The 19593-nt window shown below is 48.0% G+C and overlaps 2 protein-coding genes across 18 annotated transcripts in view; both read left to right on the plus strand.

The window, feature by feature from the left end:
• Window positions 1-10589, plus strand: part of RNF213 (ring finger protein 213) — a 45451-nt gene extending 34862 nt beyond the window's left edge. For 8 of the 10 annotated variants that reach the window (XM_015879695.3, XM_085522483.1, XM_085522487.1 and 5 more), the window contains exons 48-67: window positions 312-502; window positions 751-879; window positions 1672-1773; window positions 1999-2244; window positions 2838-2919; window positions 3254-3288; window positions 3596-3690; window positions 4414-4573; window positions 4867-5047; window positions 5861-5955; window positions 6117-6368; window positions 6710-6842; window positions 7375-7458; window positions 7682-7862; window positions 7983-8184; window positions 8396-8479; window positions 8768-8965; window positions 9175-9264; window positions 9340-9518; window positions 9881-10589. In XM_015879695.3, coding sequence (XP_015735181.2) covers window positions 312-502; window positions 751-879; window positions 1672-1773; window positions 1999-2244; window positions 2838-2919; window positions 3254-3288; window positions 3596-3690; window positions 4414-4573; window positions 4867-5047; window positions 5861-5955; window positions 6117-6368; window positions 6710-6842; window positions 7375-7458; window positions 7682-7862; window positions 7983-8184; window positions 8396-8479; window positions 8768-8965; window positions 9175-9264; window positions 9340-9518; window positions 9881-10034 — 2873 coding nt within the window. In that variant the 3' untranslated portion in view covers window positions 10035-10589. Of the gene's footprint in view, window positions 1-311; window positions 503-750; window positions 880-1671; window positions 1774-1998; window positions 2245-2837; window positions 2920-3253; window positions 3289-3570; window positions 3691-4413; window positions 4574-4866; window positions 5048-5860; window positions 5956-6116; window positions 6369-6709; window positions 6843-7374; window positions 7459-7681; window positions 7863-7982; window positions 8185-8395; window positions 8480-8767; window positions 8966-9174; window positions 9265-9339; window positions 9519-9880 lie in introns of those variants that run through there. The other 2 variants (XR_014936634.1, XM_085522488.1) reach the window with 2 other exon arrangements.
• A 5-nt stretch (window positions 10590-10594) lies between these two features.
• ENDOV (endonuclease V) lies at window positions 10595-18918 on the plus strand. Of its 8 annotated transcripts, none has more exons than XR_014936641.1 (9): window positions 10595-10720; window positions 10810-10981; window positions 11222-11356; window positions 11556-11595; window positions 11689-11811; window positions 11917-11985; window positions 12589-12773; window positions 17518-17594; window positions 18638-18918. XR_014936641.1 is itself a non-coding variant. In XM_015879710.3 (9 exons), exons 1-9 carry the CDS (start codon window positions 10665-10667, stop codon window positions 18702-18704), a joined length of 858 nt encoding a protein of 285 aa, XP_015735196.3. In that variant the 5' UTR covers window positions 10595-10664; the 3' UTR covers window positions 18705-18918. The 8 variants fall into 8 exon arrangements, 5 of the variants coding, with proteins under 5 accessions (XP_015735196.3, XP_085378626.1, XP_032304223.2 ...); XR_014936640.1 differs by having other exon boundaries at window positions 12589-12717; XM_015879710.3 differs by having other exon boundaries at window positions 11689-11801; window positions 12589-12717.
• The last annotated feature ends 675 nt before the right edge of the window (window positions 18919-19593 follow it).

A 19593-nucleotide genomic window follows, 5' to 3' on the forward strand; every position in this document is an offset into this window, starting at 1 on the left:
CTGAGGATGTCAGGCTAGTGGAATGTATGCAAAAGCTGCTCTTAAGGCATTCCATCACCTTGGGAGTTGAGTTAATGGAAAACCAATGTTAAGAAAAATGGAAGAGCTCTGGGAATTAACTACTTGGTTCCAAAAGTGTGTTAGGAGTCTTGTGTCCTATTGGAAACCTAGAGCAGATTTCCATGTAGTCTGAGAACACCTTGGAAATGACCTCATAAGTCTCAAGAACAGGTAGTGGGCCAGAGTCTGGCTGAGGGAGCACTTTAGATGAGGAACAAGGTAGGATGTATTTTTTGCTTTTTCCCCTCCAGATCAAGACCAGGTAAAGGAGAAGAAACGTTACCTGGAGAATGTGAGGGTGTTCTGTGGACTCACCAAGAATGACTGGCACAGTGTTTACCTGATCCGGAAAATTGCCCATCTGTATGGGATGGAATTTGCTCAGAAGCTTGTGATGGAGGAAAGGTTCAACTGGGTGTTCCCAGTGGAAATTCTGCGACAGGTAAAGAAGAGGGGTCTCCTTGGAGGTGGCTCACTGCTGTTAGTCCTGTTTGTTCCAGTGCTGCCTGGCTCTGGGGAACTTGCCACAGTGCGAGATCTATTTGGGTTACCACGCCTGTGTGCTGCCTCTTTGTGAAGGCTGAAAGGCCACATCTACTGGGAGAAATGGTTCCTGCAAAGAGCAGGTTTTGCCTTGTCCCCTGGCTGGTTAACATCCACAGTGCTCACTGTGTGCTCTTCCCTTTGCAGGTACGGAGCAGTCAGTCTAACCCCATTGATCGTTACCTGGCGTGTGGCAAGAACTACAAAGTCCTGCGTGATGCTGTGGGGAAAGCCATGATAGAGTGCAAGCTTGAGGGACTTTCAGAGGCTGAGAAGGTAGGGAATGTTCTTCTCACCATAACCCTCTCATGGATTCTGGGTGCCCAGCGTTGATGCTTTTTATGTTGGTGTTGGCAGTGTCTCTTTGCAGTGGAGATGCCTGGGTTGCCTTTGCTTGTGGAAGCTGCTGTGGCTTATCCTGGCTGAGGCGCAAACACTTGCTTTTATCATGCTCTGGCACCCATAGCACTGAGATTCAGTGGGTTGCCTCATCCTTGCTATTCATCCCCTCTAATAAATGCAGGTTGATTTACAGTGAATGTTTCATGCACCTTGTAGCCAACTGCCAGCTGAGGAGGTAGTCAGAGCAGTTTTATGCCCATTCCCTGCCTGCCCATATCTGCCTGTCCTTGTGCCTTGCCTTGTAAAATCAACCAAGTGTTTTCAGTGCAGTTGTAACCTTTCTCCAATACACATTTTGTGTACGAGAGCGTTCGGGATGTTTGACAAAAACCCACCATTTGAATTTCTCCACATGACACAATGCATTCACTGGTGGCGATCTGTTCCATCACTTGTGTGTTGATTTGAAGGCAGGGAAACTCAGGGTGCTGAACTGTGAGATCATAATTCTGGCTAGATGAGAATAAAATACTGAAGTTTGATATCAAATCAGCTGGAGGGCTCAGATTACTCTTGTGGCTCAGACAGTAAGTTCTGCATCATCCCTTCTTATGTGGGGAGAGCTTTAATGCAGACCAACCAATGCAATAACCATCTGAATCCATGTGAATGTTCAGCCATCACAGCAGTTATCTCTTCTCCACTCTATCATTTCATCTTTTCCAGGCCTCTGGCAGCACCCCAGCTGTCCATCTGCTCCTGGCTATTTTCAGAGAGGTCACTGCCCTGTATGGATGCAGTGACTCAAGTTTTCATCCCAAACAGCAGGTAAGATGCTGCCCTTTGGGGGGCTTGTGACAAATGTGGCTTCATCAGTGAGATATGAATCATTGGTGGAAGAACTTTTTGTTCTGGCTTATGGCCCTGGTCAGGGCAAGGGGAAAGTAGTTTAAAAGTGGGGAAAAATGCAGCATGAGAAGCAGCTGCTCATCCTCCTCCGTTTGATGGACAATATCATGGTGGTTTTATTTCTTTTTAAATGTGTGCTTTCAGCAAACTTGTGCTCTGGCTGAGTTCATCCAAAACTCCAAAGTCCTGAGTTCTCCAGACCTGCAGAACTTTGCGATGTCTCTTGCCATGAATACATTGCCATCTGTTCTGAGTGTGGATCCTCAAAGCTTCAGCAATAACGGAGCACTCATTGAGATGGCTGTTCATACTATGGCTGTCCTGCTGTGTGGGCAGAACCCCATCCTGCAGCCACTGAGGAATCTGGCATTCTCCCCACACACCATGGAGGTAAAGAGATCAGCACATCAGTAATACTTCTATTCATCTACTGGGCCCGCTGTAATATCACCATAGCATCAGAAGGCACCAGCTCATTGTTTTAGTTGTGGATTTCTGATGGGTATTTCAGTGTTGTTGGCATTAAATAGCACAGCACTGAGCTCTGGACTGGCACCTTTTCAAAGTACTTCTGCAGACTGAGCAGTATCAGGCAAATACTTGTGCTGATGTTTGAGAAAGTCTGAAAGCAGTTGGCTGATAGTAGTGTGGAAACCTGTGTGTCCTAGAGGGTAACAGAGCCATAGGCTGTGAAAATAGAAGGATTTGCTGCTTGGTTTCTTCTGGCTTTCCAGATGTAAGGAAACACTAGTAGATGCCAGGGTGCATGAGGTCACTGCAAGAGGAATCCAGTTTAGGATGTGTGCGTGCAAGTCTTGACAGTATTGAGGGTAGCATTTGAAAACATACGCATGCATCACACCCTTCATCTGCACTACATCTTTTAGATACTGCGATGGGGAATGAAGACAAGGTAACAGTGGGGAGCTGCTACAGTAAAGAACCAATCCAGACATTCATTTGTCACCTTTCTTACTCTTTAGCACTCTTTTCTGCCTACGATGCCGGAAGATATGGTGGCTCAAGCAAGAGCTTGGCAAGGACTGGCTGATCTGCACATGTACAGTAAGTGCTTCTGACTGGCTTTGAAAGAAACTGAGGATAACTCCTTGTTATTGGAGGAAGCAATTCCTGATAAGAGGATAGACATCATCTTCTTCATGGTTTGGGTTATTTTTCAGGCTTCCATTCCATGTTTTTCAAGGGGAAAAGCAATAAAAGCTTCCTCTAGTTCCTGCACGGTCCTTTTGCACTCTGTTGGGCTTTGGGAACTTCAGTGTTTTCTATTAGGCCTTGAAGCATATTTCTAGTTCTAAGGTGATGGTCCCCATGATAGGAAATAACGGGGGCTTCATAAATAGCTCTGTTAACACTGTTCTACTTTTTTCTTTCTTTGTAGTATGTCCAAATGGCCACCCCTGCACTGTAGGAGAGGTAAGAGTTTGAGATTGGTAGGTTTTCTTTTTATTTTAAAGCAAGTAACATTTGCAGCAATAAACTTCCATGTTTTAGTTATTGCTGAAGTTCTTTTGTACTGCATTTCGTCCTATAAACTCTCTGCATTGCTGGCCATTTTGCTGCTGTAATGTAACATTTAAACCAGACGGTACCATAAATCTGGGCAATAAATCAGCCAGAGGTTGTTTGTCCAGCATACAGCAGCCTTCAATATAAGCAGCTACACTCTGGATCTTTGCTTCTTACTCTGGAATTCAGTGTTCTCTTTTTTGTTCTTTGCTAGTGTGGCAAACCCAAGCAAATTGGCCGTTGTATTGAGTGTGGCTCAGAAGTCGGAGGGATTAATTATAATCCAGTGCCTGGCTTTCAACAATTATGGTATGCTTTGATTGATTCACCTTCTCAATACTGAATGATATAGTGTGCTTTCAGAACAAAAGTTATTGCCCCATGCTGAAAGGTGGCACATGGGGTTCCCTCCTAGCTCATGCATTGGCCTCTTGGAAGAAGAGGCTGAGCCATGAGGGGTGCTGGTAGAGCTCTGAATTTCCAAAAACTACATTAAAATAAGAGCTTGTTAAACTTTTAGTTGAAGCTTTTCAACTCTCCGTTTGTCCAAGCTGATGTATGTTATGTGGTGCTATAGTGGAGCAGAAAGCTACGTGTTGTTAGCTGGCTCATCAAGGCAGTAGAGCTCTTACCTAAACTGCAGGAGCTACAACTTGTGCTCCTTCCTCCTTCTGTGGATTTGCACTTCCAGCCCTTGCATAGAAATGGTGATGTCTCAAAGTCTAACAGTAGTGGCTTTTCACCTGTCCTTCATGGTGCTGACTAAACCCCTGCAGGGCTGGACATTGCCCCTTTCATAGACTACATAACAAGAAGAGATGCCCAACAAGAAGAAATCAGGCAACAAAACTAAGGGAATTATCTTATTTGCATACAAAGCTTATTGAAATTCTTCATTCCTCTGCAGCACTCTTAATTGGTACCTTTTATGACATTCAGAGAGCTCATGAGCAGAAAGATATTACTGGGTATTGATAACCTTGTGTGTTCTCTTGTCAAGGCAAAAATGACCGTACATATGCTTTCCAACAGGAATAGTGGAGACAGAACTCAGACTGGCCACGTCCTTGGAGATGCACAGCATAGAAGAGAGCAGGGAGTGTCTGATCGCTCCATGTCCCCTGCTGTCTTCATGCTGATCCGCTTGCTCACACATTTAGCGATGTTGCTGGGAGCCACAAAAGACCCTCAGGTATCTCCTAGTGGTAACTTCAAGCGGCGCATTAAATGTATTGAAATCTGTGTGATGCTGGTCCTTTTTATCCCACTGCCTATTGACCAGGGCAGTCTTTCAAGGCACAAGACCCAAATTCACTCCCCTCCTTGCCTAGTGATGGTGTTGGTTTCATTGGTTTCATATGCTTGCATACCTGCCTTAATTTGTTCAATAGTCCTGTAGGGCAAAATAGAGCTGGTAAGACTGCAGTTCTGCATTGATCTGGGCTGTGTTGGCTGTACTCATTGTCACCTTTTGTCACTCTTTAGTCACTGAGAAACATTATCAAGCCAGCAGTGCGCGACTCGGTGACCTTCCTGCAGCAGCACATCCAGGAGGACCTGGCACAGCTGACAAGAATTTTGGGCAAGAGCGTGGATGAGGCTATCAGCATCCTTCATCTGGTCCTAGGCAGCCTTCTGAAGGACCCCTACCAGCACCCAGGGCAGTGTAAGGAAACTATCAGCCATATCTCATCTACAAGCTGTGTTGGCATTTTAAAGGGCAGCAGTTATTTTGCTTCTTTGGTAAAGAACCATTCCCGACAGGCAGTAGCTGAGCTGATGAGGAAGATGCAGGAACATAAGGCTTGTTTCTCACTCTAGGGAGTGAAGGAATTTCAGCTGTGTACTTCTATTTAGGTTGAGTTCAGGGGGGTTTGCAAGATTTGACAAGTAGTTCTGAAAAGGAATTGTGGAATAAATAGCCTCATGATACACTGACAGAGTTCTCAGCTCACAAGCGGAGGTGCTGCTCAAAGCACAGTATTGTGTATAATCATATACTACTCCTTAAATGACTGCCAAGGAGTTAGTTGATGAAATAGGGGTGGCAGATTATGGCTAGAAGTAGAATCTGGAGTTCAAGTTGACATGAGTCATTGTTGTATGGTGATTTATATGGAACAGCTGTATTTTCAGTGTGTGACAACACGGGCCATTATTCAAGTTCTGTTCTTTATTCTGTCGTTGCTCCTGGTCTGACCTTGAACAAGTTGTTTAACCTCTCTGGGATTCTGAATGACTCGTATAAATGGCTGCATCATTTGAATTGAATGACTGAAGTCTCTAAAAGGCTGAGATTACTGTGTGCTGCTCTGGATAATGCTCCTCTGTTGGACTCAGATGCTCATTCCAGGACCTCTGTAATTGCTCCTGGCTTACCATGCAAGCTTGCAAGGATGCCACATCTAGAAGCTAAGGGAATCTAAGCTCTTTTTGCAACTGAAGTGTTACAAGCATCACTCGTATATTTCTGTTACAGGGCCAGTTCAGTTTGATGATGTGCTTTCCACCAAGGAGAAAAGAAATAAATGGGAAGAAATTGTTGCAAGAACTGTTATTATTCCTGAATTGGAGGTGAGAAATTTGTTTGAAGAGATTTCAGCAGCCACTTCTTCAGAAATCTGACCTGCTGTAATGCCTGCGTTCCCCCTTTCATCCAGCTGTTCCTAAACCTGAGCTATTTAAGGGTTTAGGCCAAGCTGCCATTTCTGATAGGATGTCATTCTTTTATGCAGGGCTTGGATAAGAAACTTCTGAAGTTAAATGAGCAAATTCAAGAGGATGAGAGAATCTCTTCCAATCCAATAGTGAAAGTAGTTTATGGAGACCCAGCGACTTTCCTGTCCCAGCTGCCCAAGGACAGCCACATACATCACTCTAAGATGTGGAGCAGCCGAAAGAGGATTTCAGTGGAGAACCTGGGCCATGTAGTCCAGCAAATGAATGCTAAGGACACGGTCCCACTCCTGTGGAAGTTCCTGCAGAAGGTGAGTGTGATACAGGGGTGGGACCCCACAATGCTTGGATATCTGCCTGCAGATTCAGAGGCCAGGGTATTGCTGCCCTAGCATGAGCAGCAACATCAAACTGGAAAAGAACAGTAAAAATTGCACAGAAATGATTGGGAAGACAAAACCAAAATTGAGAGGTGTTCTAGCATTTGGTTATAGTGCCTTCCTCATCATAACCTTTGATAATCTTGAACTGCATGTGTTAAATATATACATTTTTTCTTTGTAACGTCTAAGAAGTAATTCAGTGAAAGTATTCAGGATTAGGTTTTGTCCAAGGATGGCTTTACTCATGGGGTCCCGTTTTCCCCCTCCAGGAACCAGAACTGAGGTTGGTTAAATGTCTGCCGGAGATTCTGGCTCTTCAGCGAGACTTGGTGAGGCTGTTTCAGAACACATCTGATGCCAAACGCTGCACGATCAGAGAGTTCCTCAGTGAGCCCCTCTCAGGTGAGAAGAAGATGCTGCCTGAACTGTAAATTAGTGAAATTAAAAGTGCTTTAAAAATGATTGCTTGGATAATCCAGCTGATAATGAAGGTGAAAACTCCTGTGAAGCTTACAGTCTTTTCCTTGACGTTAGAGGTTTCTCTTTTAAAAGCCATGAAGTGGTTTTTAAGGGAATTATAAGCGCAGGAAGGGTGGTTACAAGGGGCAGGGATGCTGTTCAGAGATAGGCAAGGTGAATGCAGCTGTGGGTATGTTGAATTTCTGAGCTATGCCCTTGAGTAGGGCCTTCCTAAAAGGTATGAGGGATGTCTGTCCTTTCTGGTGATGGAGAGAAACAGTCTGTGGCAAATCCCTTCAATTATATTGATGTACAATTGCTTCTGTTCTTGAGTACTTACAGAGCAGTACTTAAAGGTCATGCAGAGTCAGACTGAGTTTTGTAGCTTTTGAATAGCGGTGCTTTGAAAACTCTTGTATTACTGGTTTTCGTGGTGTTGCCAGTAAGAGGTGTTTCCTGTTTCTGGTGTTCCCAGATGTGATGTGGGTTCTGTTAAAGAGGAGAGTCGATGTGTTTCTGTCAGTTTGGAACAAGCTGAGGTCATCACTGGATACCAATGGTGAGTACTCTTCTTTCCTAGTACTGTTCTGAGGGGAAATGAGGAAGTGCCTGCTGTCAGGTGGGGTTCCTTCAATATAACTGGTGGGTTTCTCCTATCAGTTGCTAAAATGCATCCTCAAAACTGACCTTGGTCACTTAGAGCCTCTCCTTTCAGCCCAGGAGATGCTTCTTATTGTGGGTTTTGGGCCACCTCAAGGAGCTTTCAATGCTTTTTATTTCAGGGGAAGTTAAACTTCCTAAGGGCTATTGTGATGCTGACCTGACCCTGGACAGCAAGCTTGAGGTCCTTCTGCCACGTCGACAGGGACTGGGCCTCTGCTCCACAGCCTTGGTCAGTTACCTCATCAGCCTGCAAAATGACTTCATCCATTCGGTGAACAAACATATCAAAGAAGACGACCAGTACGTTGCTCTTGCAGCTTAGTCCGTTTTATCTCGTGCTACCACACGCTCTGCTTTCCCTGCTTCATAAAGGCTCATCATTGTAAACAGAGACCATTTTTTACCCCCCCTCTTCTTCAGGTACTTGATCAGTCCATCAGAAGTGGCTGACCTTCACTTGGTCAGTTATGAGGTTGAGAGAGACTTGATCCCTCTGATCTTATCCAACTGCCAGTACAGTATGGAGAAGGGAGGGGAGACGTTGCAGCACTTTGATCTGGAGAGGATCCAGCAGCAAGTCATCAGCAAGTTCCTGCAGGGGAAGCCACTCATCACCCTAACGGTAGGACAAGGCGCTAGCTATGATGTTTCTAGACAGCCAGAAAACAGCTAGCAGGCAACTAGCTGCTGCCTGGCCTGCAGTTGTCTGCAGGGCTCTGATGATGTGCTGGCTGATGCTGGAAGCCCTGCAGTGTTTGCTGCAGCAAAGCATACGCTGCAATGGGGTTAGTGATGTGACAGAGCTCTACAACAAAATGTTTCTCTCTTGACAGGGAATACCCACCCTCATTTACAGACACGATCGGAATTATGAAGAGCTATTTAATGATATCAGGAATAAGCAGCGTCTGCATCAGGTGGGTTTCTGCCCCGGAGGGAACAGGGCAAGCATGTGACCCCATAAGTGCTAAGAAGTGTCAGGCTTGCTTTGCCCATCTGCTTTGAAGACTTGCTTGCTCATCTGTTGGCATGCCTTGAATGTGTATACCGAAGTTGTCTTTCATCAGTTAGGATTTACAAAGCAAAGATGTAGATGTTTTCAGTCTCCTAAATCCGGGGCTCTGTCCTTGTCTGGGACTCCAGCGACTTGAGCAGCAATAAGGAGTGGTTCTAACTAACACTGCTTTGACTTCATGGTTTTTCAGAGTGCGCTTCCCAGCTCTGTGATGAACGCCATCACTGGGGAGCTGCAGTCTTACAGTGATGTCTGTGATGCTCTGTCCGTCACTGAAATTGCCTTGGAATTTCTGGCCATGGCTGGAGAGAACACTGAAATGCTTCTGACTGACTACATTGAGAATGTTCTGCAGATGGGAGATCAGACAAACCTTCATGTACTGCAGGTGAGTCCTGAGAGTGTGGGTTGGAAGGGACCTGAAGGATGGTCTGGTTCCAACCTCTGTGTAGGTCAGTGTTACTTTGCCTTCTCATGTGGTTTCTTCCTTAGTGGGCATCTTGCTTGTGCTTGTAACTCCTCTGCAGTTTTGCCCTGCTTGGGGAAATGTGGAAGGAGAACAAACTAAACACAGCCCTCCCATCCACTTTCTTTCAGGCCCTGAAACGATGCCACCTAAAGCACATCATAGCCCTGTGGCAACTTCTCTCTACCCACAAATCTGAGCAGCTTCTGCGCCTCAAAAGGGTAAGATTCTCAAATGAAGTTGCTTATTGTGTGGGGGTTTTGGTTCTTCAATTTGTTCTCTCGCTGCGTTTTTAGGATCCTTTTGAAGACATCAGTACAGAATACAAAGCTGATCTCAGCCCAGAGATGGCCAAGCTCCTCAACACCTACCTTGTCCATTCGAGGCTGGAAACCTTCCTACAGGAGCTCCATAAGATGATCATCCTGAAGCTGAAACGTGTCAGATCTGCGGATGAATTCAGACCCACGTGGGGGTAAATGGATTTGTGCAGTCCCAAATAAGCCATGCTTAATACCAACCTCAGCTTCTCTGCTGCTATGAAAATGCCTTTGATGGAAACAGTTCTGTTAGCAAATGGTTGCTCTGCTGGCCACGCAGTATGAGTGTTGCTGTTAGGGATATGCAGCCAGTTGTAAGCTGCCCTGTGTATTTCTGCCTCTTACAATGGGCTGTTTGGGGAATACAGCTGCTCAGCACAGCATGCCTTAGCTTCCTGTACCCACAACTTGACCCTAACAATGTGATTCCAACCAGCAGCCATCCCTCTTAGGGCTCCTTAACCCACTGAATGCTGTATCCCATCTATTAACACTACTTTTACTCTTGGATTTCCAGCGTGAAGGAATCGCTCATTCCTCTCCTTGATGACAAAGACTTTGAGCTGGCTGCGGAGCTGCAGGACGCGTTCCCAGATGAGATTCACCTCTCCCACATCGCTGCCACCTGGAAAGCAGCCGCCGTCTTCAAGAGGGAGCGGAGGGAGAGCTAAGGGTGCCCACACCGCCCTATATGTGCACAGGGGCTGCAGTGCCTTTATTGCTGGTGGTGCCAGTGAAGTTTGGGAAATTCAGGGATTGGTGTTTTTTTATTTTTTGGTGTATTTTGGTGGGTTTTGTTGGCTTTTTTTGTGGCTTTATTTTTTGGAAGGGGTGCAATCAGTGTGAAGGTGAGATGCTTTAGTGCAGTAGAAGAGTGGAGGAGGAGGAGTCTTTCTTCTCTCTGATGGATGAAGATGGATCTTTTGGAAGAGCGATGCTCGAAGAAGATGGGGGAAACTTTTCCAAGCTCTGTGTTTATAGGGAGGTTTTGTACTCCTGGTTTCTCTTAGCACTCAATCAATAGGTGCTGGGCTGCCTCTCCCAGCCCCACACGGCCCCTTTTTTGGTCCAGAACCGAGAGAAGAAAACAGAACCCAACCGAACCGAACCATTCCTTCGCATCCATTCCATCACTGCCCTCTATGCACCGGGCAGGCCCGGTCTGTTCCTCCCCGCCGCTAGGTGGCGCTCTGCGTTTCTCAATAAACCACGGAAGTGCGCTCGAACCGCCGTCTCTTTCCGCCCTCCTGCTCCGAGGGGGTTCGTGGTGTTGGGGGGGGGGGGGTTCGGTTCGATCCGCCATGGCGAAGATGGGCCCGAAAGCGGTTCCGCCCGCCACGCTGCGCCGCTGGGAGCGGTAACGGGGCCTAAGCGGGATGGAGGAGGAGGGGAATGATGGTGGGTTGGGGCTGGGAGCAGGGTGCTGAGCTGTGCGGTTCCTCACAGCGAGCAGGCCCGGCTGCGGGCCGCTGTGGTACCGGAGGATACAGAGAGGTGGCAACGGGAACCGGGCTGGGCCGGACTGCAACGGGTGGGAGGCGTGGATCTGTCCTACGTCAAAGGAGACGACGGCAGCGCCTGCGCGTCCCTGGTTGTGCTCAGCTATCCCGGCCTCGAGGTAACGGCGGGGCGGGGGCACGGAGCCGCTTTGTGGTTCGTTAATGATGGGGAGGAGGAGTTAAAGCTGTGGGGTGAGCTGGGGGATGCCCAGCTTGATGCTGGCAGTCCTTTAGATTGACACGGCCCAGTGGGAGAGATCCAGAATGCGATGGAATGATGAAGTATTGAGAGTTAAGGATGTAAAGCAGAGCTGTTTGCAGCCTGCAGGTTGCTGTCAGTGCCATCTCTGTGCTATTAGGTGCTGTACGAGGATTACCGGATGGTGGCTGTGAGTGCCTCGTACGTGGCTGGATTCTTGGCCTTCAGAGAGGTCCCTTTCCTGGTGGAAGCTGTTCAGAGACTTGAGCAGGAGAAGCCCGAGCTCAGACCTCAGGTGTGGCACGTTCCCTTATCCCAAGTAGGCTCAGAGTCTGCCTGTGTTGTGCTGGTAGAGCACACAGCACAGCACTGAAGTTGCACTGAAGCAGCTGGTGTGATTTCCTTGGGGACTGGGGATGCTGAGCCAACATCAGTCAGGTCTGCTTTGGCTTTGGGAGTCCTATTCTGTGTGGGTTTTCTTTTGTCTTTTTCAGGTGCTTCTTGTAGATGGGAATGGCCTGCTCCATCAGAGAGGTAGGGCTGCACTGGAGAGCTCTGTTCTGCCAGCATCTGTTTGAGAATCTAATCTTCTGGTCTCCAGCAGTTACAATGCTGTCATCTTGGTAGGGTTTGGTGTGGCCTGTCACCTGGGAGTCCTGACAGATCTGCCATGCGTTGGAGTGGCCAAGAACCTCTTGCATGTGGATGGCTTAGTCAAGGATGAGCTGCACAAAGAGCAGGTGAAGCCAGGTTGGGAATTTTTCCACTCTCTTACAGCCCTAGAGAACCAGGACAGTCATGATTATGTACTTTCTCACTGTGTACTTTCTGACCTTGAGTGTTTTTATGCCCTAGATTCGTTCCCTGCAGAAGAAAGGAGATACTTTCCCTCTGACAGGCGCTTCAGGGGCTGTCCTTGGTATGGTAAGACACAGGGAGTTTCCTGTTTGCTTGGCCATCGTATCTTCTAGCTTTGTGTAGCTGGGAGCACCGGGGGATGTTTGAGCAGGTGACCAGAAGCACTGATTTCCCTTTTCCAGCAGCTCAGACATCCATAGAAGGAGCTGGTGGTTCAGGTGTTGGGTGTGTTCACATACGGGGCTGTGACACCTGAGGTGCTGTGTTCCAGCACACTTTTCTTGAACCACAGCGTTAAGGAGAGGTGTCAACTCTGCAGCACCTTTCCAGGATGCAGTGTAGAAGGATTCTCAGAAGAGAATTGCTCAGGAAACAGGTGTAAGAAACTTCCTTTGTCTGCTGTTAATGTCAGCATAGTCTGTATTCACACATCTCACCACTTCCCAGAGCAGCAAGAGGCATCTGGGGGTCCTGGGGGTCTGAAAGGGCAAACAATCCCTGTAAAGAGATGCTGTAAAGCAGAACATACAGAAGACTGGGTGTTACCAATCACAGACCCACCTCCTGCTTCCTGAAGGCAGCTAACTAGCCTGTGATTCATCTGCCACTTTATAATTGTTTGAAATAAGCCTCTTAAGGATTTGATCTCCATTGTTTCTTAATGCACAGGCCCTGCGAAGCTGTAACAACAGCTATAAACCCCTGTATATCTCAGTGGGCCACCGGATATGCCTGGAGACAGCCGTGCATCTGGTCAAGTCCTGCTGCAAGTACCGGATCCCGGAGCCCATCCGCCAGGTAGAAAAGCAAGGGAGCTGAGGAAGGGGAATGCAGGTCTGGGGCAGGGAAGGAAGGCAAGTAGTCAATGGAGGGAGTGTGGCAGCTGTGGATGCCAAGCCTGTGTTTTAGAGTCCCAGTTTGTAAGTGACAGTTCTGCAGTGGGCACCTTTCTTGCTGGCCTGTTCTCCTCAACCTGTTGTCTTGTTCTTCTTGTTCTTGTCCTTCCATCTTCCTCACTTCTTGCTTTGACGCAGTGCTCAGAAGCTCACGCAGCCTTCACTGCAGACCCAGCCTGACTGATGTCTCGGTTCCTCTCTGCAGGCAACTTCAACAGTGCTGGTGTTGTTAATACAGAAGAGCTGGAAATGCAGTTCTTCTCATGCTTTGAGCCTAGCACAGCCCGCAGTGCTGCTCCTGTGGGCTTTTTCCTGTTACTGCACTATGCAAGGAACTGCGGGCTCTGAGGCGGCAGGCAGCCAGTAGGTGACAGCACTGGATCACATTCAGTGAGCCGCAGCTGCCACCTAGGCTTTGCTTCATGCTAATTAAATCACAGCAGCGCTTGGAAAAGGGATCTGGAGAAGCGTAAAGCCTTCAGGACTTTTAGCCTGACAAGTAGGTCTCCCCTTGGGGTCACCCTGCTGTTAGCAGCTTGGGTGTACCTGACCCAGTGACTGCGTGGGGGAGCAGGGTCTGTTCAGATGTCCCTGTTGGTAATGGTGCTCTGGAACACAGCAGTTCACGGTGCTGCACCTCTATGCTTGTTAGGTACCTGACCACCTTTGCTCTGCAGCTCCTCGCAGCAGCACCAAGATGATCCTGCTGAGGGCTGTTAGGCTGGCTGTGCACACAGGAGCTTTTCCTCAGCACTGCAGTGTTTTCTGAAAACAGAGTATTGAGTCTGTAGTTATAAAACAGACAATCTAACACCTTGGAGCAAAACAAACCTTGAGGCATCCATTCCAGAACTAGAGTTTCTGATCTCATAAACCACTACCTGCCAGACGGGAGTAGGCTGATAGATCTTCTTATGTAACCTCTTCCAGCAAGGGACAGATGCCTCCGCAGAGCTCTAAGCTTGCTCTGCAGTTGGGCAGAGGGGAAAAGCATTCCCTTTGGAAACAAAAAAAAGTGTCTTGGAGCCTTTCATCAGCTTAATTTAATTCCTAGCTTTTTCCAATCCACTGACTGTGACCTTTTTATTTCAAGTGATGGAAAGAAATGCTGTTGTGTTCCTCGCAGAGAGATTAAAAATTCAGGAGGAAATGAATGTGTTTACTGTAGAGGTAAAGGAGTGGTAGCAGAAAAGGACACTTAAATGTCCCTTTCCGTGGCACATCTCTCCATCACACCTCTTTATGGTAATTGTCATAGGTCTTGATGCAGGGCTGTGCTGGAAGCCTCAGCTTGAGCACCTGAAGCAGGAATTAAGCAGAAGGCTGTTGGGAGTCCTGCCTTGTATGACTTCCTTTTTGCTCCAGAGCAGATTTGCAGACCTGGTGGGTGATATGCTTCTAGCATTCTCAGTGTGCAGTGAAAGGCTTCTGGAGTGTTAGCACTTGGTTTGTAAGTTCTGGCAGCCCCAGAAGTGTAGTGAACTGCAGATAGCTCAGCCGCCAGTACCTTTTTGAGGTGGTGTTTACAGCTTGTAGGAACACACTGCCATTCTGCTGCATGTGTACTGCTGTCAGCTATTGTGGCAGCTTAAACCTCCCCCTTTCATAGGGGTCAGGCCTATGTAGGTTCTTATGGCATGAGACTGATTTGCATTCAGCCCACAGTGTGGTCATGTTGGCAAAGGATCTGGCTGCGATACAGGTGAGAGGGGTGATCTTTCAGAGAAAGCAGAGAGCAGTTGCTTATCACCTTCAGTAAATATTTACATCCTGCTTAGTCCACCTTCCATGTGCAGGGCTGAGCTGGGAGAATTTAGTTTGCGAGCAGATGATTTCTTCAGCCAGACAGCTGGTGAGATTTTGAGACAGAGGGTTGGTCCTTTGGAGCTATCCAGGCAAAGGTCAGTACCTCTGAAGTCAATACCAGTTGAAGCAGGCAGAAAGTGTTGTCTGAGAACAGTAGGCAAAGCATTCAAACTGGAACAGTGGCAAGCTCTCCTGAGAGCATCTGCCCTTGTCTACTTCTAGCAGGGGTCAGAAGCCCTCTCCAGTGTTTGTCCACGCTCTGAGCCTGCTCAGACTCAGGATCCCCATACACAGTGTGGAAACAGAAGCTTTTAACACTCTCCATCTGATAAAGATTGCTCTGGGACCGATTCTTCTGCCTCTTGCTGCTTCAGCTTCCTGCTTGGCTTCACACCAGCCTCCAGCTCACTTGATGATCCTTTTAGCTCCAGCTGGCATCTTGCCCAGCTGGTTCCTGCTGGTCCAAGAGGTGGCTGGTGGGGCAACCTGATGTTGCTCCAGCCCACCACAGAGGACAGAAGTCAACCAGGCCACAGCTGTGAACTTCTGCAGGTGGTATCATGTGGAGTATCACTTACAAAAGCAAAATTGAGCAATTAGCCATCACCCTCTTTCTATGTGGCATCAGCACCTGCTGCCCTGCAGGAACATCAGCATCTCATGTCCAAAACTCTTATCTTGAGATGTAGCCCCCCTGTACAAGCTTGCTGGTCACCACCACACCTCATAGAATAGCCAAAGCAACAATTCCAGACCCTAATGCCAGCACTAGGCCTGGCTGAAAATAGAAACAATCTGTGAGGATTATTACTGGACAGTTATCCATCTTATTGATTAACCTCTTGGTTAATACGCTGGGTTAAGCTGTCTCTCAGCAGTGTGTTAGGAGTGAGGACCGGGCAGTAATTTGCCACCTGGGTGAGCATTAGCTTATGTTACCAGCAGAACGTGGTTTGGGCTTTTTCTTACCTGGAAACATAGTTGTTAGACCTGACTCTTGCTACCCTTGGTCTCCCAGCAGGGACTCTTTTGAACAGCCTCTTTCCCTTGTTGTAAAATGCATCACGTAATCTCTTATCCTGAAGAGTGATCAAAGTTATTTGTCAGTTCAGTTATGAAACTGTCCAATTATAGAGAGAAGGGGAAAAAAAACTCTCCCAAACAAACCAGCCCTTATGTAACTATTTCTCATTCTTGAGCTCGCAGAATTGTTAAGCAGTGGTGGAGCTGCATTTCCAGCAGTAAGCTGGCAGAGCCTCCACCTGAGAAGCTGGACTGGGAGCTGCTGGGATGGATGGATGGATGGATGGATGGATGGATGGATGGATGGATGGATGGATGGATGGTGGGGAGCTCTTCTGGGGCATGGGAGAGACTTCAGAAGGAGCAGAGACAAGAGTAGTGAATGCTTCAAGGACAGCCACTGGGGATGTGCTAACCCACTTTATTAGGATGATCATTATATTCTGTGAAGCTTTTCCAGCTGGGAAGGTCACAGACTGCTTTTTAAGTAGAGTGAGGCACTCTTTCTTTGAGGTGGGGCACAGCAGCTGTTCTAAAATGTCACGGGGTAGCAGCGTTCTTGAGAAAGGAAGGCTCTGGAAAAGGAAAAAACTTGAAGGGAATGTTAAAATCAACTACCAGTTCTCAAAGTTACCAAGAGCTCAGGGTCTGGGTGCTTGTGATGGCACTCAGGAGCCTTGTGCTGCTATGGAGCAGCACTGGAAGCTGAACAGTATCGCTTCTAGGTGATAAGAACATCCAGTAAGTGTCCAGCATTGCTTTCTACCCCTCCTGGGATTTCTGCTGGTGTTCTTGCCCTGCTCTGACTGCGTGCTGTCTTGTGCTGTTGATAAGGTGCAGCAGTTCAGTTCTCCTGGTGTTCCCAGGTGGTTTTGTGTATATCAGAAGCATAAGAGAAGATGGCTGCTGGCAGGAGCAGGGGTTTGATGATGGCTCTGAGCTTGGCTTCAAGGAAGAGGAGGGCAGTAAACCAACACTTGGTAGAATCTCAACATTACACCTCTTAATTGTGGCCCCAGGAGAGTTTGTACTAGAAAGCAGAGCTCGTAGCACTGATACAGTCTCATATATTTACTGCTCCCCTTGGCAGTTTTGCTTTTGGTCTCGCAGGCTGGGGCAGTGTGAAAGGTGTGTCAGTCAGTTGCCTTGCTGCCAAGAAGTGGCAGAGCTGCGGCTGTGCTTGTGCCTTGTCTCTGTTTGTGTTTACTGGATGTTTTTACCTGCTTTAGCTGCATAATTACTATCACACAGCCAGCCCACCAGGCGTGAAGGCAGGATGAGCCAAGCTCTTGCCAAGGGAAAAGGATATGCAGCAGTCAAGTGGTGTGCTTCTCCATCTGTTCCTGCATGGTACAACTGCTGGAACAGAGGAAGGAAAAAGATGGGTATGAGGGTTGGCAGTGCCGGCTTTTCTTTTCATCCCATGTCATCTTGACAACTTGCCTGCTGTATCACCATGTTCCCAAGCTCTTAATGGCCCTCTCCATAGCCTTGTTCCCCCTTCTTAATTTATAGTTTCCTGTGGAGGGAGCAGTCCCATTTCTCAGCTGGTTTAGTGACCAGAAAAGCTAATTCTGTGTGAATATCACAGAGTCACAGCTGCTAAGACCGTGGATGACCTTGGAGTGCTGTGAGCTGGAAGGCTGCAGCTCACACCTGTTTGCAATGCCTGTGGCAGTCCCTGGTAGCAAAGTTCCAGGACACAGCTTCTGTTTCAGTAAGGAAGAACAACACAGCTTCCTCTTGGCGAGACAGCTGAGGGCTGGTTAGGGCCTGCTGGCATCAAGGTGTGCAGAGCAATACAGAGATAACTGTGGGAAGACACCAAAAGGTGGCTCAGTCCCTTTTCACTTATTTTCCTCCTTAATTCCAGGCTGACATTAGATCCAGGGCGTATATTCAGAAGCAGATGTGTTCCTCACCAGCAGTCGCACCTTCTGGGCTAAAGAGGTAGGTGTGTGGGCAGCCCAAGCAGCTGCCTCTCCAAAGGGGATCTGCTCATGTAATGATCTTCAGTAATGGCATTAAAGGGACGGGTGGGGTAACAAGGTGAGCTCCAGTGACATCAGGACATGCTGCCCCCACAAAGGGTGATTTCTGGGGGTGATTGTGGCCATGCTACTTCACATGTTTCTTGTGCTGAGCACCGTGTCCTGGGCAGGGGAAGGTCGCTGGGGATTTGGTCTGTTTTCAGCACCTATGATAAGTAAGGTGCTAACGCCCACGAGTGTGACATGAAGGTGAACAGAAATATCCTGCAAGGAGCTGGTTTCTGTTAGCAGAAAACAAGGGGAGGGTCAGGCTCCCCCACTTTTACTTAATGTTGGCCAACAGCTGCTCAGTTAAACAGCGTAAATCCATAGCAAGTCCACTGGTGTGTGGGAGCTCCTTGTGCTGTGAGAAGGCTCCGCAGCCTTATCAGTGCAGTTCATCAGAGTTTATCATTGGGTCCCCTCAGAGCCGCCCCAGGTTGGGCAGACACCAAGTTCTGAATGGCTCCATTGGGGGGAATGAAGTCTGTCAGAACTCAGAGCCCACCCTGCTCTGAGAATTGTGCTGGACCAGAAAGTGAAGATCCCTGGTGGCAGCAGTCAGGGATTACTTGTGCCGAGTTGAGGCACCTCACAGTGATTCCTTATGACACCTTTGCAGTGCAGCTTGTCATGTTCTGCTCAGCTCTTCAGTTCTCTGAATCACAAAGCCAGAAGCAAAGGAATGAGGTTCTCTGTTCTTCTAGTGGTGCTGCTCAGTGCAGCCAGGCCATGGGGGTAGCACTGCGCTGGTAGCTGATGATCCTTTTTGATGCTGAAAGCTACATAAAGGCTGGCTGGTTTGAGGGCCTGGACAGTAGAAGCACAAAACTCGTTCCATTGGTGACTGTATGTCTCAAAACTTGGGTATCTGAACCTCTAAGCCTTCAGGTGACATAATGGTCAGTCCTCCTGGCTCCTTTTCTCAAGACTCTGATCCTTCCTGTTTTCTTTTTCTTGCAGAAAAGACAGGGCTGACCTGGAGGAAGAATCTCATTATAGAAGAAACGAAGAAGACCCTCAACATTGAATCCGCAGGCTGTGGTTGTGCAGAGGGCAGTCAGTGGCTGTGTGCCTCCTGGGGCAGAGCAGCACACAGCTGTGTTGGTCAGCACAACACCAGCAGCAGTGCTGCACTGTTCTGGCAGGCTCAAATCAGCCTCTGTTTAATTTGTTATTGATGTTTAGATGTTTATATTTTTCACTGTTTATAATACATATATCCACTTGTAGTTTTGCTACAACTTCCTTGAGTGCTCTGGTTGTTGCAGGAGGGGATTGTCAAAGAGGCACTGGGCTGCTTAACTTAATATCCAGCGAGCTGCAGAGCTGGCCTTTGGCTCCAGCTCTTGTCTGGGGCATAGAAACTCCTTTGAGGGGTTTAGAGCCATCCCTGCAGCCTGTGCTCCCTTCACACATCTCCAGGGAACAGAAGTGCAGCACGCAGCTCCGGCTGGTCCTGACAGACGGGCAGGGGACGCTGTGTCTCAGGTGGGCGTGTGACTCACAAGTGAGGGGACAGAGCAGCCAACAGTCTGCTGTGTGTGTTGGAAGACGCTCAGAGGTCTGAGCTTTGCTACCTGGGAAGCTTTCAGTCTGGTTGGTGTCAGTGGTTTCTGTGTGCCTGCTGCCTCAGTGTCGGGGTGGGAATCATTTGCTCTGGGCACACGATGCTCTGCTGTTGCTGATGGTGCTGGGAAATGCTCTGCGTTGCTTCTGAAGCACAATTCTGACACAGGGGTGTTAGGAGACATGGGCCTGCTTGGGGTTCAGACGACCATTTGTAAGATAAGCCCGATTCTATGATTCTTTGTGCAGCTTTGCATTAACAGCAGAGAGCAGAACAGACACTAAAGCTACTATAGTCCACAAGGGTAAAGCTTTTCCTCCAGAGATGTGGGTTCTTGGTAGTATGGAGC

Source organism: Coturnix japonica, chromosome 23 (assembly GCF_054131305.1).
Source record: "Coturnix japonica strain WE chromosome 23, WE-NBRP24, whole genome shotgun sequence".
NCBI lineage: Eukaryota > Metazoa > Chordata > Aves > Galliformes > Phasianidae > Coturnix > Coturnix japonica.